General features: G+C 39.6%; 1 protein-coding gene across 1 annotated transcript; it reads left to right on the top strand.

The window, feature by feature from the left end:
- Window positions 1-3,792: 3,792 nt before the first annotated feature.
- On the top strand, window positions 3,793-17,696 carry LOC309616908 (vomeronasal type-1 receptor 4-like). The gene has a single exon (XM_082368297.1). It carries the CDS (start codon window positions 15,940-15,942, stop codon window positions 16,849-16,851), a length of 912 nt encoding a protein of 303 aa, XP_082224423.1. The 5' UTR covers window positions 3,793-15,939; the 3' UTR covers window positions 16,852-17,696.
- Window positions 17,697-18,414: the final 718 nt, after the last annotated feature.

Below are 18,414 nucleotides of genomic sequence, written 5' to 3'. Positions count from 1 at the left end.
GTAGAGTGGGATTATATATAAGGATACATTAAAATATATATATCAATACATTCTTGCTATTATTTTGAACAAACTTAACTCTAAGATTAAGAACAAGAAAAATGTTTTTATTTTACCTTCACTTATTCCTCTCCAATGCTCTTTCTTCATGTAGATCCAAATTTCTGATCTGTATCATTTCCCTTCTCTGTAAAAAACCTATTTTAACACTTCTTGCAAAGCAGGTCTACTGACAACAAAGTCCCTCAATTTTACGTCCTCTGAAAAATGTCTTTATTTCTCCTTAATTTTTGAAAAATATTTTTACAGGATAAAGAATTCTAGGTTGGATTTTTTTCTCTCTTCTTCCTTGCTTGCTTAGTTTCTGAGGAGAAGTTGGAAGTCATTGTTAACTCTGTTCCTCTATAGGTAAGGTAAGGTTTCTTCCCTATGGCTTCCTTCAGGAATTTTTCTTTATGTTTGAAAATACAGTAGTTTCAATATGATATGCCTAGGTAAAGAGGGGTTTGGGGGGAGCGGCAAAGTGCATTTATCCTCCTTGGGGTTCTCCGAGCTTACTGGACCCGCGGTTTGGTGTTGTCATCAGTTTGGGCAAATTATCAGTCACTGTTCTTTCAAATATTTCTTCTGTTTCTTTCTCTCTATCTCGCCTTCTGGTAATCCCATTATGCATCTGTTACACCCTTTGTAGTTCTCCCATAGTGCTTGGATATTCTGTTTGTGGTTTGTTTTGTTTTTTTCAGTCTCTGTTCACCTGGCTTTTCAGTTTGCAGGTTTCTATTGATAGATCCTCAAGCTCAGAGATTCCCTCCACATCAGTGTCCGCCAATCTGCTAACAAACCCATCAAAGGTATCCTCCATTTCTTTTTCTTTTTTTTTTTATAATTAATTTATTTTTTGGCTGTGCTGGGTCTTCGTTTCTGTGCGAGGGCTTTCTCTAGTTGTGGCAAGCAGGGGCCACTCTTCATCGCGGTGCGCGGGCCTCTCACTATCGCGGCCTCTCTTGTTGCGGAGCACAGGCTCCAGACGCGCAGGCTCAGTAGTTGTGGCTCACGGGCCTAGTTGCTCCGCGGCATGTGGGATCTTCCCAGACCAGGGCTCGAACCCGTGTCCCCTGTATTGGCAGGCAGACTCTCAACCACTGCGCCACCAGGGAAGCCCCATGGTATACTTTTGCACATAATCCAGTATTGCTCCAGATAAATGTTACTCCGGAGTGGGTGGAGATTTTATTTCATAGGTGAAGATAAGAATCCTGGGAAATGAAGGAGGTATTTTTCTATTTTAGTATGTATCTTTTTTTCACTCATATTTCTCCAACATACTGTAATGTTACACAGGAAATCAGTGTTGTTCAATGTGCTGATTCACCTTTAAACCTGAATCTTCTTTACATGGTTGACCCTAGTAAATATGATTGATTAGATGGATGAAGTAATGTGAGGGAGGGAGAAGAAGCTGCCTGTTTCATATTTCTCACTTGAACGTCTGGTTTTCATCACTGAAGAACAGAGACTTGGGTCTTATTTTTCTATTTGTCCTATCTGCTTCTTTCTCTCTTTGTTTTTTCTTTTGCCTTCTTTTGGGACAGTCTGGTGTTTATAATATTCCATTTTTTAGATTGATAGAGTTAAGGTATAACAATTTTTATTGATGGTTTTAGCTATCACATACAGGTTCCAATAGTATTATATTGTAGTTAGAAGTATTGTTGACGGGCTTCCCTGGTGGCGCAGTGGTTAAGAATCTGCCTGCCAATGCAGGGGACACGGGTTGGAGCCCTCATCCAGGAAGGTCCCACATGCCACAGAGCAACAAAGCCTGTGTGCCACGACTACTAAGCCTGTGCTCTGGAGCCCACAAGCCACAACTACTGAGCCCACCTGCCACAACTACTGAAGCCCACGCACCTAGAGCCCATGCTCCACAAAAGAGAAGCCACCGCAATGAGAAGCCTGCGCACTGCAACGAAGAGTAGCCCCTGCTCGCGGCAACTAGAGAAAGCCCTAGAGAAAGCCCACGTGCAGCAATGAAGACCCAACGCAGCCATAAATAAATAAATTTATTTTTTTTAATGCTGAAAATAAGACATGGAACAACATAAATGACCATCAAAAGATGAATGGGTAGGGAATTCCCTGGTGGTCCAGTGGTTAGTACTCTACGCTTCCACAGCAGGGGGCGCTGGTTCCACCCGTGTTGGGGAACTGAGATCCTGCAAGCCGCGCAGCGTGGCCAATTAAAAAAAAAAAAAAGTGAATGGATAAAGAAAAGAAAGGTTGTGTGTGTGTATATATATATATATATATATGTATATATATATATATATAATGAAATATTAATCTGCCATAAATAAGAAAAAGATCCTACCTTCTAACAACATGGATGGACTTTGAGAGTATTATGTTAAGTGAGATAACTTACACAAAGAAAGAAAAATACTGTGTGATATCTCTTATATGTGGAGTATGAAAGGGCCAATCTCATGAAACAGAGTGGAATAGTGGTTTCCAGGGGCTGGGGTGGGGGAAATGGGAGCTGTTGGCCGAAGGGTAGTAAATATCAACTAAAAAATAAATAAGTTTTAAGGATCTAATGTACAGCATGGTGACTATAATTAACAATACTGTATTATATACTAGAAAGTTCTTAAGAAAGTAGATCTTCAATGTTCTCACCACCAAGTGGAAAAAAGTTAATTATGTCGGGGGATGGAGGTATAAAGCTTATTGTATTTCACAGTATATATATGTGTATCAAAATATCATGTTCCACACCTTAAAACTACCTATGTTATATGTCAATAATATCTCAGTAAAACTTTTTTAAAGAGTAAAGATGCTGTGATATTCTCAGTGCTTCACACCAGAGGACACAGCATGTCTACCTATCCCAATAGTGGTGATGGGCACCTGCCAGGTCTCTCCATGTTACATTGACCATGTGGTCTTTGCATTTGGTTAGTTCTCTACTAGAAGGTATCCTGAGATTGTCCCAGTATGCTCTTCCTCATCACCTCTACACTCACACACATTAGCTCCCAATCACAACTTTTTTTGCCCGAATCAAAATACGATGATTGTCTTATTTCAGCCTTCAACATTTATTGGTAGGAGTCTATTGAAGGAAGAGGTTTCCCTTCACCCGTGTGTTTATTTAATCATTCATTTTTTCATTTATTCACTTTTATTCATATCAAATATACTCCTGAATTCCTATATATTTCAAAGGGATGCATTCTGATGCAACATTGTCTATTTTAATGCTCATTTTGCCCCAGATTTGAGCAGTGTAAGATCAATAAAGCTAAAACAGCCAAAAAAAATTGTTGTAGGCTCATCTTGTACTGGTCCTGATGCAGTCCTGTAATCAGTTATTTTACTAGAAAATACTGATTCCTTCAAATCAAGATGAATGTTTAGGAAGCAAGATCTGCTATTAGCCCTATTAGTATGTTGCTACCAGCATGTCATTTCTTCTGGTACCTTACAGGAAAAAGAGCTCATAGTTGTTTCATTTTCATGAACATACACACACATGTTTATAATGAACTATGAGTTATTCGTGATTCCTCCAATTCAAAACCAGTCCTTAGGACACATCCTACCCTTTCCATCTTCTATGCTTATAAATATCCCAACCAATAAAAAAATAATAATAAAAAAATAAAAGGAGCTTTTAGAAGCATAAAAAATAAAAATAAATATTCCAACCAACAGTGAGAAACCTGGACCATATTCACCCCAATATATGTATTATATATTCACCCCAATATTCATATTCATAACCTGGACCATATTCACCCCAATATATGTATTATCTACTCAAAGATGGCTTACATGCTTAATATCCCAATCCATAACCACTTTGCCTGTCTTTTTCATGTATCTTACATACTGAAGAGAAAAATATTTAATCAAATAATCTAATACCTTCATGTAAGGAGAATAGCTACTGGGAATAGGAGGATTTTGTTCCACTTATAGCCATTCGTTCTGTATATAAAACTTCACCTATTTAGGGACCAGGTAAGTTTCCCCAAGAAAATTCTGATTTAGGGAAGAAGTGGAATCACAGAGGTGAAAGTGAATGAGCTATTTGTGCCTTTGCAATAAAAGTGAAGAGGATGTCTGTAGTGTGGGTTTTTGCTGCCTGACCTATTTTTCTTTCCACAGTGCGTATGACCTTGGATGTTGACACAGCCGATGACGTCCTCATCATAAATGATGACTTGAGAAGCCTTTGAATTAGCCTTAAAAGAAGAATAAAAACATGAAGACATACTCAGAAACAAGACAGGAAAAGTAACTTCTCAGTGAAAACCCTGTTGGAAACCCATGGGGAGGTGTGGTTGTCCCAGGTATTGGGAGCACTATGGACCTTCAGATGGGGTGGGTAGTGGGCAGTAGAAGTCCCACAAAGTACAAGGAGTTGCACGAGGGAAATTTTTATTACGGCATCAGATAATAAATATTTTAGGCTCATGGGCCATGTGGTCTCTGGCACACCTACTTTATGCTGCCTTTGTAGGTGGAAGCTGCCATAGATAATACAAAGATGGGTGTGACTAGGTTCCAATAAAGCACTCCAATAATTGTTCCAATAATAGGCATCATCTTCCCATGGAATCACGTGGGCATGAGGGATACACAGTATTTTGAGGTGGGAAAGCTGACTTCAAAATGGGGTATTTTCCAGATTTAAAAAAAGACCTAAGGCCCTAAATAGGAAGAACCATGGAATGTAAACCCATTGGAACCAGACTCCTGACCAAATGGTCCTCAGTATTGTGAGGAGATGAAAAGCTTTGAAGAACACACCCAACTGAAAATATAGTAAAAGTCACTGATGCACCTTTGCATGTCCCTTTAATGCCTGAGGACAACTTTGTTTCTGAAACTTTGATTTTCCTCAGGGAACACAGAAAACTTTTTTCACCTGCTGTCCAGCTGCTCATTAAGATCTTCTTTAACTGCTTAATCAGCTGAGGAGGATGACGATGATTAGTGCTGGGGATAAAACTGGCTCCTCGCGGGAGACGTCCGCACTCTCCATGCAGACAGTGTGGCCGAGACAGCAGATGACGGGATGGTGGCGTCTCTGTGGGGAGAGCAGGTCTGTGGACCGTGTCCCTATAAGTATAAACTCAAGAGCCTCTGACCCATCCTGATCGACACTTCCCTGCACAGAGCTTTGCAGCAGAGACCAGGGAGGTGAGTGCTTCCTTATTTTCAGTCTCAGGGAGAAAACAAACAGGAGAGAGGAAGTCTCCAACAGGAGAGGACCGTGGAGCTGTGTTTGTGCACAAACATTGGGCGGGACACATGCTGACCCTGCCTCACTCTGAGCACCCAAACCCATGATCTGGTTGGATGGAGCTGTGATCTAGGGAGCATAGGGTGGGGTTTCTAGTGGGGTCATATGAGGATTCACTGGACATGAACTTCAAGTCAGGACTTTTGCTAAGAAAAGTTTTAAAATGAGATTCACTGGGGCTACAGTAAAACCTAGCATCCTCGAGTGCCAGAGAATTTGCTGGTAATTATAATTCAGAGGAGAGCTCAGAATAAATAAATTTCTGTATTTCCTCCCTCAGTTGTTGGAGATGATGTGGGATAGCAGTAGGTGATGATCACAGGACGCTCCTTGTGTCCAGACACTTTGGGCTGAGTATCTATTAGTCAATAAGGAGAATACTACTTGTCTTCACCTAGCTCTCAATGTATTAGGAAGACAGAGGAAAAAGGAGTATTAAAAAAAAAACAACAAAAGTATGAGTTTTGTTTTGAGACTAAAAGAGTGACTTGGCCACAGTGATTGAGGATGGCTATCAGGTGTCTATGAGCAGGTGAAATCAGCTGGGCTGGAGTCCAAGGAGGAGTGAGGCAATTGAAGTAAAGGGAGAGGCGAACTCCAGGAAGGGGGGAGAATGTGAAGTGCTGTGATGAAAGTAAAATGTGATTCTTGCTTTTTTAAGGGAAATAAATTCAGCTGGACTTAATGAGAAAAAGGAGGAGAGGACCGTATATGTGCGAAATGCACTTAGTTTCCTGACCGTGAATATTATTATCATCCCTCACATTCCTGCCAGTGGTAAGTAATGAAATGAATGTTTTCTTTTCAGAAAACCAACTCTTGGTTTCGTTGATCTTTTCTGCTGTTCCTCTGGTTTCTATTTCATTTACTTATGCTCTGGTCTTTGTTACTTACTTCCTTCTGCCAACTTTGGGCTTAGTTTGTTCTTTTTAGTTTTGTGATGTATAAAGTTTGAGAGCTTTCATTTTTTCTCTTTTTTTTTTTTTTAAGAAATTGTTGCTTTTATTTTTAAATTTTAGGGAAATTCATCTCATTATCAGTAATTAGAAATTACTTATTTCAGTAATTAGAGACAATGCATGTAATATGACGTTATACTGCTACCCACAGAACCTTAATCTTATTTAGAAAAGTTAGCATTACTGTGACTTTTTTCTTTCTGGAATTCTTTTCAGAAAACTGATTAATTCCCTTGAAGAATGTTTTGTATTATACTGATTAATTCGTGTTATGCTGAAAAACTACATTTCAAAAAAATGTTCGTAGTTGAAAATAATCCCGGCTATTACTGTACTGCTCAGTTGTGTCCAGTATATTTTTGTTATGCTGTAGGTCTCCAGAACTTTTCCATCTTTACAAAGCTGATCTCTATATCCTTTAAAAAACAAGTTGTTATTTTTCTCTCTCCCCAGCCACTGGTATCCACCATTTTACGTTGATATTCTATATATATATTTGACGACCTTAGGTACCACATGTGTGTGGAATTCTAAAGCATTTGTGTGTGTGATGGGCTTATTTCACTGGCATATTGTCCTCAAGTTTAATCCATGTTGTTTCATGTGACAGGAGTTCCCTTTAAAGGCTGAATAATATTTCATTGAGGGTTTACACCATATTTTATTTACCCATTCATCTGAAGATCAACATTTGGGTTGTTTCTGCCTCTTCACTATTGGAAATAGTGCTGCTGTGAACATGCGTTTGCAAATGTCTCTTCAAGTCTTTGCTTTCTATTATTTTGGATATGTACCTAGTATTTGGATGACTTGGTCGTATGGTAGTTCTAGTTTTGATTTTTTGAGGATCTGCCATGTTTCCTGTAGTGGTTGCTGCATTTTATAAACTTAGCAACAGTGCACAAGTGTTTGAATTTCTCCTCATCCTCAAAAACGGTTGTTATTTTCTGGGTTTTTTCAAGAGTAATAATGTTAATTTGGGTAAGAGGATATCTTATTTTGGTTCCCTTTTGCATTTCTCTAAAGATTAGTAATCTTAAGCACCTTCTCATATTCTGGTTGGCCATTTGTATAACATCTTTAGAGAAGTGTCTATTTAAAGTCGTTTGCTCACTTGTTAATCAGATTGTTTGTTTTTAGTTAAGTTGCAGGAGTTCTTTACATATTTTAGATATTAACACCTTAGCAGATATGTGATAAGTTATATTTCACTCGGTTGTGTCCTTTGATTCATAGCAGTTTTGAGTTTGATGTAGTCTCATTTGTCTATTTTTGGTTTTGCTGCCTGTGCTTTTCATGTCATATCCAAGAAATCGATTCTAAATCCAACATCAAGAATTTTTCAGCTATTATTTTCTTATAGGGGTTTGATAGTTTGGCGCTGTGTGTTTAGACTTTTAAAATATTTTGAATTAATTTTGTGTATGGCGTAAGTGTCCAGCTTCTTCATTTTGTATGTGGATATCCAACTGGCCCAGCATTATTTGTTGAAGAGACTCTATTTCACCACTGAGAGATATGGGCACCCTTGTCGAAAATCATTTGATCGTATAAATGCGGTGGGGTATCTCTGGGGTCCCTAGTCTTCTCCATTGCCCTGTATATCTGCATACCACATTGTTTTCATTAATAATTTTTTGCGGTAAGTTTTGAAATCAGGAATTGTGAGACCACAAACTTTGTTCTTTTGTAAGATTGCTTTGAACATTCAAGGGTCCCTTGAAATTCCTTATGAATTTTAAGGTAGATTTTTCTATTTCTGAAAAAAAACTGTTGGGATTTTAATAGGATTTGCACAGAATCTGTAAATAGCTTTAGACATTATTGACATCTTAACAATACTAAGGGCTTCCCTGGTGGCGCAGCTGTTAAGAATCCACCTGCCAGTTCAGGAGGCACAGGTTTGAGCCCTGGTCTGGGAAGATCCCACATGCCGCAGAGCAACTAAGCCCCTGCGCTACAACTACTGAGCCTGCGCTCTAGAGCCCGCACACCACAACTACTGAGCACTCGTGCCACAACTACTGAAGCCCGCACACCTAGAGCCCGTGCTCTGCAACAAAGAGAAGCCACTGCAGTGAGAAGCCCGCGCACCGCGACAAAGAGTAGCCCCCGCTCACCACAACTAGAGAAAGCCCGCACACAGCAGAGAAGACCCAAAGCAGCCAAAAATAAAAATAAATAAATTTTTTTTTAATTAAAAAAAAAAAACAATAGTAAGTCCTCCAGTCCATGAATACAGGATGTCTTTCCATGTATTTGTGTTTTCTTTAGTGTTTTCCATCAATGTTTTTAAATTTTCAGTGGACAAGTCTTTCTCTTCCTTGGTTAGGTGTATTCCTCAGAATTTAATCTTTTGATGGTATTGTAAATGGAATATTAAATTTCCTTTACATATTGTTCATTTAACCTAAAGTTTTATATTTTTATAAAACTTCCTTGTTTCATTAATTTATAAAAGGCAGCCTCCTATTTCAGATTCTCCTATTTCCTAGATCCAGAACACCATCACCTAGAGGTGCCTGGCGTCCTCATTTTCGTTTCTCTTCCTTTCCTTCCACTCATTGATGTGGGTATTTTCTCAGTCGTCTGATGTGTTTCTGCATTTCTCTCAGAAGGAAGTAATCTGTGTGTAAGTGTATTCAGTGTGTCCATGGGAGGAGGGAGCCTCCTGTGTTGCCATCATGGTGACATCACCCGATACATTCTTTTTTTTTTAACATCTTTATTGGAGCATAATTGCTTTACAGTGTTGTGTTAGTTTCTGCTGTATAACAAAGTGAATGAGCTCTACGTATACATATATCCCCATATCCCCTCCCTCTTGTGTCTCCCTCCCACCCTCCCTATCCCACCCCTCTAGATGGTCACAAAGCACCGAGCTGATCTCCCTGTGCTATGCGGCTGCTTCCCACTAGCTAGCTATTTTACATTTAGTAGTGTATATATGTCCATGCCACTCTCTCACTTCGTCCCAGCTTACCCTTCCCCCTCCCCACATCCTCAAGTCCATTCTCTACGTCTGCGTCTTTATTCTTGTCCTGCCCCTAGGTTCATCAGAACCATTTTTTTTTTTTAGATTCCATATATATATGTTAGCATATGGTATTTGTTTTTCTCTTTCTCACTTACTTCACTCTGTATGACAGACTCTAGGTCTATCCACCTCACTACAAATAACTCAATTTCATTGCTTTTTATGGCTGAGTAATATTCCATTGTATATATGTGTCACATCTTCTTTATCCATTCATCTGTCAATGGACACTTAGGTTGCTTCCATGTCCTGGCTGTGGTAAATAGACCTTCAATGAACATTGCAGTACATGACTCTTTTTGAATTATGGTTTTCTCAGGGTATATGCCAAGTAGTGGGATTGCTGGGTCACATGGTAGTTCTATTTTTAGTTTTTTGAGGAACCTCCATACTGTTCTCCATAGTGGCTGTATCAATTTACATTCCCACCAACAGTGCAGGAGGGTTCCCTTTTCTCCACACCCTCTCCAGCATTTATTGTTTGTAGATTTTTTGATGATGGCCATTCTGACCGGTGTGAGGTGATACCTCACTGTAGTCTTGATTTGCATTTCTCTAATGATTAGTGATGTTGAGCATCCTTTCAGGTGTTTGTTGGCAGTCTGTATATCTTCTTTGGAGAAAGGTCTATTTAGGTTTTCTGCCCATTTTTGGATTAGGTTGTTTGTTTTTTTGATATTGAGCTGCATGAGCTGCTTGTATATTTTGGAGATTAATCCTTTGTCAGTTGCTTCGTTTGCAAATATTTTCTCCCATTCTGAGGGTTGTCTTTTTGTCCTGTTTATGGTTTTCTTTGCTGTGCAAACGCTTTGAAGTTTCATTAGGTCCCATTTGTTTATTTTTGTTTCAATTTCCATTTCTCTAGGAGGTGGGTCAAAAAGGATCTTGCTGTGATTTATGTCATAGAGTGTTCTGCCTATGTTTTCCTCTAAGAGTTTGATAGTGTCTGGCCTTACATTTAGGTCTTTTAACCATTTTGAGTTTATTTTTGTGTATGGTGTTATGCAGTGTTCTAATTTCATTCTTTTACATGTAGCTGTCCAGTTTTCCCAGCACCACTTACTGAAGAGGCTGTCTTTTCTCCATTGTATATTCTTGCCTCCTTTATCAAAGACAAGGTGATCATATGTGTGTGAGTTTATATCTGGGCTTTCTATCCTGTTCCATTGATCTATATTTGTTTTTGTGCCAGTACCGTACTTTCTTTTCTTCCGTTTTTCTTTCTCAAGATTGTTTTGACTATTAGGGGTCTTTTGTGTTTCCATACAAATTGTGAAATTTTTTGTCCTAGTTCGGTGAAAAATGCCAGTGGTTGTTTGATAGGGATTGCATTGAATCTGTAGATTGCTTTGGGTAGTATAGTCATTTTCGCAATGTTGATTCTTCCAGTCCAAGAACATGGTATATCTCTCCATCTCTTTGTATCATCTTTAATTTCTTTCATCAGTGTCTTATAGTTTCCTGCATACAGGTCTCCTTAGGTAGGTTTATTCCTAGGGTATTTTATTCTTTTTGTTGCAATGGTAAATGGGATTGTTTCCTTAATTTCTCTTTCAGATTTTTCATCATTAGTGTATAGGAATGCAAGAGATTTCTGTGCATTAATTTTGTATCCTGCTACTTTACCAGATTCATTGATTAGCTCTAGTAGTTTTCTGGTAGCATCTTTAGGATTCTCTATGTATAATATCATGTCATCTGCAAACAGTGACAGTTTTACTTATTCTTTTCCGATTTGGATTCCTTTTATTTCTTGTTCTTCTCTGATTGCTGTGGCTAAAACTTCCAATACTATGTTGAAATATAGTGGTGAGAGTGGGCAACATTGTCTTCTTCCTGGTCTTAGTTGAAATGGTTTCAGTTTTCACCATTGAGAACGACGTTGGCTGTGGGTTTGTCATATATGGCCTTTATTATGTTGAGGCAAGTTCCCTCTATGCCTACTTTCTGGAGGGTTTTTATCATAAATGGGTGTTGAATTTTGTCGAAAGCTTTTTCTGCATCTATTGAGATGATCATATGGTTTTTCTCTTTCAATTTGTTAACATGGTTTATCACATTGATTTGTGTATATTGAAGAATCTTTGCATTCCTGTGATAAACCCCACTTGATCATGGTATATGATCCTTTTAACGTGCTGTTGGATTCTGTTTGCTAGTATTTTGTTGAGGATTTTTGCATCTATGTTCATCACTGATATTGGGCTGTAGTTTTCTTTTTTTGTGGCATCTTTGTCTGGTTTTGGTATCAGGGTGATGGTGGCCTCGTAGAATGAGTTTGGGAGTGTTCCTCCCTCTGCTATATTTTGGAAGAATTTGAGAAGGATAGGTGTTAGCTCTTCTCTAAATGTTTGATAGAATGTGCCTGTGAAGCCATCTGGTCCTGGGCTTTTGTTTGTTGGAAGATTTTTAATCACAGTTTCAATTTCAGTGCTTGTGATTGGTCTGTTTATATTTTCTGTTTCTTCTTGGTTCAGTCTCGGAAGGTTGTGCTTTTCTAAGAATTTGTCCATTTCTTCCAGATTGTCTATTTTATTGGCATATAGTTGCTTGTAGTAATCTCTCATGATCCTTTGTATTTCTGCAGTGTCTGTTGTTACTTCTCCTTTTTCATTTCTAATTCTGTTGACTTGAGTCTTCTCCCTTTTTTTTTTTTTGAGTCTGGCTAATGGTTTATCAATTTTGTTTATCTTCTCAAAGAACCAGCTTTTAGTTTTATTGATCTTTGCTATTGTTTTCTTTGTTTCTATTTCATTTATTTCTGCTCTGATCTTTATGATTTCTTTCCTTCTGCTAACTTTGGGTTTTGTTTGTTCTTCTTTCTCTAGTTCCTTTAGGTGTAAGGTTAGATTGTTTACTTGAGATTTTTCTTGTTTCTTTAGGTAGGCTTGTATAGCTATAAACTTCCCTCTTAGAACTGCTTTTGCTGCATCCCATAGGTTTTGGATCATCGTGTTTTCATTGTCATTTGTCTCTAGGTATTTTTTGATTTCCTCTTTGATTTCTTCAGTGATCTCTTGGTTATTTAGTAACATATTGTTTAGCCTCCATGTGTTTGTGTTTTTTACGTTTTTTTCCCTGTAATTCATTTCTAATCTCATAGCGTTGTGTTCAGAAAAGATGCTTGATATGATTTCAATTTTCTTAAATTTACTGTGGCTTGACTTGTGACCCAAGATGTGATCCATCCTGGAGAATGTTCCATGTGCACTTGAGAAGAAAGTGTAATCTGCTGTTTTTGGATGGAATGTCCTATAAATATCAATTAACTCTATCTGGTCTATTGTGTCATTTAAAGCTTCTGTTTCCTTATTTATCTTCATTTTGGATGATCTGTCCATTGGTGTAAGTGAGGTGTTAAAGTCCCCCACTATTATTGTGTTACTGTCGATTTCCTCTTTTATAGCTGTTAGCAGTTGCCTTATGTATTGAGGTGCTCCTATGTTGGGTGCATATATATTTATAATTGTAATATCTTCTTCTTGGATTGATCCCTTGATCATTATGGAGTGTCCTTCCTTGTCTCTTGTAACATTCTTTATTTTAAAGTCTATTTTATCTGATATGAGTATAGCTACTCCAGCTTTCTTTTGATTTCCATTTGCATGGAATATCTTTTTCCATCCCCTAACTTTCAGTCTGTATGTGTCCCTAGGTCTGAAGTGGGTCTCTTGTAGACAACATATTTATGGGTCTTGTTTTTGTATCCATTCAGCAAGCCTGTGTCTTTTGGTTGGAGCATTTAATCCATTCACGTTTAGGTAATTATCGATATGTATGTTCCTATGACCATTTTCTTAATTGTTTTGGGTTTGTTTTTGTAGGTCCTTTTCTTCTCTTGTGTTTCCCACTTAGAGAAGTTCCTTTAGCATTTGTTGTAGAGCTGGTTTGGTGGTGCTGAATTCTCTTAGCTTTTGCTTGTCTGTAAAGCTTTTGATTTCTCCATCAAATCTAAATGAGATCTTTGCCGGGTAGAGTAATCTTGGTTGTAGGTTCTTCCCTTTCATCGCTTTAAGTATATCATGCCACTCCCTTCTGGCTTGTAGAGTTTCTGCTGAGAAATCAGCTGTTAACCTTATGGGAGTTCCCTTGTATGTTATTTGTCATTTTTCCCTTGCTGCTTTCAATAATTTTTCTTTGTCTTTAATTTTTGCCAATTTGATTAATATGTGTCTCAGCGTGTTTCTCCTTGGGTTTATCCTGTACGGCACTCTGTGCTTCCTGGACTTGGGTGGCTATTTCCTTTCCCATGTTAGGGAAGTTTTCGACTATAATCTCTTCAAATATTTTCTCTGGTCCTTTCTCTCTCTCTTCTCCTTCTGGGACCCCTATAATGCGAATGTTGTTGCGTTTAATGTTGTCCAGAGGTCTCTTAGGCTGTCTTCATTTCTTTTCATTCTTTTTTATTTAGTCTGTTCCGCAGCAGTGAATTCCGCCATTCTGTCTTCCAGGTCACTTATCCGTTCTTCTGCCTCAGTTATTCTGCTATTGATTCCTTCTAGTGTAGTTTTCATTTCAGTTATTGTATTGTTCATCTCTGTTTGTTTGTTCTTTAATTCTTCTAGGTCTTTGTTAAACATTTCTTACATCTTCTCGATCTTTGCCTCCACTCTTATTCCAAGGTCCTGGATCATCTTCACTATCATTATTCTGAATTCTTTTTCTGGAAGGTTGCCTATCTCTACTTCATTTAGTTGTTTTTCTGGGGTTTTATCTTGTTCCTTCATCTGGTATATAGCCCTCTGCCTTTTCATCTTGTCTATCTTTCTGTGAATGTGGTTTTTGTGCCACAGGCTGCAGGATTGTAGTTTTTCTTGCTTCTGCTGTCTGCCCTCTGGTGGTTCCTTCTGGAGAATTTTTAATTTCATTTATTGTGTTGTTTATCATTGTTTGTTTGCTCTTTAGTTCTTCCAGGTCCTTGTTAAACATTTCTTGTATTTTCTCCATTCTAGTTCCAAGATTTTGGATCATCTTTACTATCATTACTCTGAATTCTTTTTCAGGTAGACTGCCTATTTCCTCTTCATTTGTTTGGTCTGATGGGTTTTTACCTTGCTCCTTCATCTGCTGTGTATTTCTCTGTCTTCTCATTTTGCTTAACTTACTGTGTTTGGGGTCTCCATTTCACAGGCTGCAGGTTCGTAGTTCCCATTGTTTTTGATGTCTGCCCCCAGTGGGTAAGCTTGGTTCAGTGGGTTGTGTAGGCTTCCTGGTGGAGGGGACTGGTGCCTGTGTTCTGGTGGATAAGGCTGGATCTTGTCTTTCTGGTGGGCAGGACCGTGTCCGGTGGTGTGTTTTGGGGTGTCTGTGACCTTATTATGATTTTAGGCAGCCTCTCTGCTAATGGGTGGGGTTGTATTCCTGTCTTGCTAGTTGTGTGGCATGGAGTGTCCAGCACTGGAGCTTGCTGGTCATTGAGTGGAGCTGGGTCTTAGCGCTGAGATGGAGATCTCTGGGAGAGCTTTCACCATTTGATATTACATGGGAGGGAGGTCTCTGGTGGACCAATGTCTGGAATTCGGCTCTCCCACCTCAGAGGCTCAGGCCTGACACCCGGCCAGAGCACCAAGACCTGTTCTTTAGGAATTCTGGGGTATTTTGTTCTTTGTTTTCTTTCTTTCAGGTATGTTTTTTTTTTTTCTTACTTAGTTGCAGTGAAATTTCCAGGAATGAAGCAATAGGCAGGTGAATGGTCTCCAATTCAAAGCCAGGCGTTTGTCAAGCTCTTGCTAGTTCTTGTTTTCCTGGTTCCCCTGGAGGGAGAACCAGGAGGTGCTGCTGGGCTCTGTCCCTACTGCTTCCCCATGCAGACTGGTGCACACGCGTCCTCTCGCTGCCTCTGCTCTTGGAGGGGCAGCCTGTGAACACACGTCCCAGTCCGGGGGCATGTAGGGCCGTGGTATGGACTGTCTGTGTAGTTCTCACTCTGTCCTGTCTGCCACAGATCGGCTGCTTCACCCTCTTCTGACAGCCTCAAATGCTTCCCTTCCAGTTATGAAGGGATCTTTATAGTCCTTTCTGGAGTCCAGGGTCTTCTGCTAGTTTTCAGCCGGTGTTCTATGAGAACTGTTGCATCTATAGGTGTATTCCTGCTGCATCTGTAGAGATGAACTCCATGTCCACCTACTCCTCTACCATCTTGAATCCCGATACATTCTTGAAATATTCAGGATGATCATGAATTCTAAAAGGGGTAGAGTACGTTCTTTGTCTCCTGTCAATTATTCATATACTCAGTACATGTTATTTAACACCTATTATGTGTCAACTGTGTTGTTGAACAAGACAGACATGGTTTCTAAATTCATGGACCTTACATGCAGGTGGAGAACAGGACATATTGATACAGGTAAAGAGAAGTAAATACAAAATAATAATGGTGAAGGTTATAACTGATGTCAGGTGTATGTTCTCCAGGTAAAGCTGTTTCTCTGGAGTATGATGGTGTCTTTTTTCCTCGGGAGAAGTAAAGAGTGAGAATCCCTTCCCAATGTTGGTTATGTAAGAAGGCTGCTGATGTCAATGCCAGCACAGCCTCCTTTCTGCTTCAGGCCACTCTGAAGCCCTCTCCATGTCTTTTCAGAAAGATGTCCTAAGAACTGCAAACCAGGCAGCTCTAAAAAACCATGTATCTTATACAGATAGCAGTTGGGTCTCTGGCCAATGTCATCCTTTTCTTCCACAACATCTCTCCAATCTTGCTTGGCCACAAGCAGAGGCCCACCCACATGGCTGTGGCTAATTTCCTGGTTCTTCTCTCCTCTGGGATTCCCCACAAAGTGGCAGCTTTTGTTTCAAGGAACTCCCTGTCCAGTCTTGGGTGTAAACTTGTGTATTATGTACAGAGAGTGGCTCACAGCACCACCCTGTGTTCCACCTGTGTCCTGAGCACCTATCTGTCCTTCACCCTCATCCCCAGGGGAGTGGACTGGACGATGCTGGGAAGAAGAGCCCCCAAGGTCATTGGTCCTTCCTGGTGCACCTGCTGGATGCTTAGGGTCTTAATGAATATCTTTGTTTCTGTGACAGTCACTGGTCCACAGTACATGGGAAATGAAACTGACAACCAAGGGAAGTGGTTCTGTTCATCTTCAAGTCCCTTTGCAGACATTGTCATCCTGTGGTCCACCTCTGATGCCATGTTTATTGGCCTCATGTTCTGGTCCAGTGGCTACATGGTGCTTCTCCTGCACAGACACCACAAGAGAGTGCAGTATATTCACACCCCCGCTGGCTACCACAAATGTCCCCCGGAGACCAGAGCCACCCACACCATCCTAATGCTGGTGGTCACCTTTGTCAACTTTTACATACTAAATTCTATTTTCGCTTTTTATACCACTGCTTTTTTAGATTCTCGTCTGTGGTTAATGCAGGCCACTCATATTTTGGCTTTTTGTTTCCCCACTTTTAGCCCCTTCCTGTTGATCCTTAGGGATCCTAGAACTCCTAGGGACTGCTTGGGAGTTGTTGAAATCACGGTTGAAATGTTAAATGTATATGTCAGCTTCTATACCATCCATGATTACTATATTTAGTCACATTTACCAGTTACCCATTTTTATAAACTTTGTTATAAAACATGCATAACTTCATATTTATGATTTTAACCATCCTTAAGTATATAATGCAGTGACATTAAACACATTCACAATGCGTACAGCCATCACCACTTGCTATACCCAAGACTTGGTATCATTAAAAGAATCACTCGCCCTTCTCTCAGCCCAAAGGGCCCTCTATTCTACTCACTGTCTCTATGGATTGCCTGTTCCAGGTACTTCATGTAAGTGAAGTCACATAGTATTTGTCCTTCTGCATCTGCCTTGTCTCTCTAAGTGAAATGTTTTCAAAGTTGTCCCACCTTGTGGCAGATATCAAACTTTCGCTTTTATGGCTGAAATCTAGTCCATTCTATGTACATACAAGATTTCATTTATTCATTCAGTCGCTGATGGACACTTGCGTTGTTTTCATCTTTTGGCTATTGTGAATAGTGCTGGTATGAACGTGGGTGTACACGTATCTGTCAAGTCCCTGCTTTCAGTTTTGTTGGATATCTACCTAGGAGAAATTGCTGTGTCATATGGTATCTCTATGTTTAACCTTTTGAGGAATCGCCAAACTTTTCCACAGCTGCTGCAATATTTTATATTCCCACCAGCAATGCACAAGCATTCCAGTTTCTCCACATCTTCTGCAATACTTGTTATTTTCCATTTCTTGACTATATCCATCCTAGCAGGTGTGAGGTGGTATCTTTTTTTTTAACATCTTTACTGGAGTATAATTGCTTTACATTGTTGTGTTAGTTTCTGCTGTATAACAAAGTGAATCAGCTATATGTGTATATATATATCCCCATATCCCCTCCCTCTTGCATCTCCCTCCCACCCTCCCTATCCCACCCCTCTCGGTGGTCACAAAGCACCGAGATCATCTCCCTGTGCTATGTGGCTGCTTCCCACCAGCTATCTATTTTACATTTGGTAGTGTATGTATGTCAGTGCCACTCTCTGACTTCGTCCCAGCTTACCCTTCCCCCTCCCCACATCCTCAAGTCCATTCTCTATGTCTGCATCTTTATTCCTGTCCTGCCCCTAGGTTCTTCAGAACCTTTTTTTTTTAGATTCCACATATGTGTTAGCATACGGTATTTGTTTCTCTCTGACTGACTTCACTCTATGACAGACTCTAGGTCCATCCACCTCACTACAAATAACTCAATTTTGTTTCTTTTTATGGCTAATATTCCATTGTATATGTGTGCCACATCTTCTTTATCCATTCATCTGTCGATGGACACTTGGGTTGCTTCCATGTCCTGGCTATTGTAAATAGTGGTGCAACGAACATTGTCTCACTGTGTTTTGATTTGCATTTCCCCAATGGCTAATGATGTTGAGCATCTTTTCAAGTATTTACGGGCAGTTTGTATATCTTTGGAGAAATGTCTATTCAAGTCCTTGCACGTTTTTGTATGGGGTTGGTTTTTTAAATTTTATTTTATTTTTGGCTCTGTTGGGTCTTCGTTGATGCGCGCGGGCTTTCTCTAGTTGCGGCGAGTGGGGGCTACTCTTTGTTGCAGTGCGCAGGCTTCT

The sequence above is a fragment of the Balaenoptera borealis genome, assembly GCF_965194805.1.
Source record: "Balaenoptera borealis genome assembly, chromosome: 19".
NCBI lineage: Eukaryota > Metazoa > Chordata > Mammalia > Artiodactyla > Balaenopteridae > Balaenoptera > Balaenoptera borealis.
The sequence above is the reverse complement of the archived record's forward strand: the minus strand, read 5'-3'. Positions and strand labels throughout refer to the sequence as shown.

Excerpts from the sequence above, each read along its gene's own strand:
- LOC309616908 (XM_082368297.1), top strand. The coding sequence starts at position 15,940 with ATGTATCTTATACAGATAGCAGTTGGGTCTCTGGCCAATGTCATCCTT.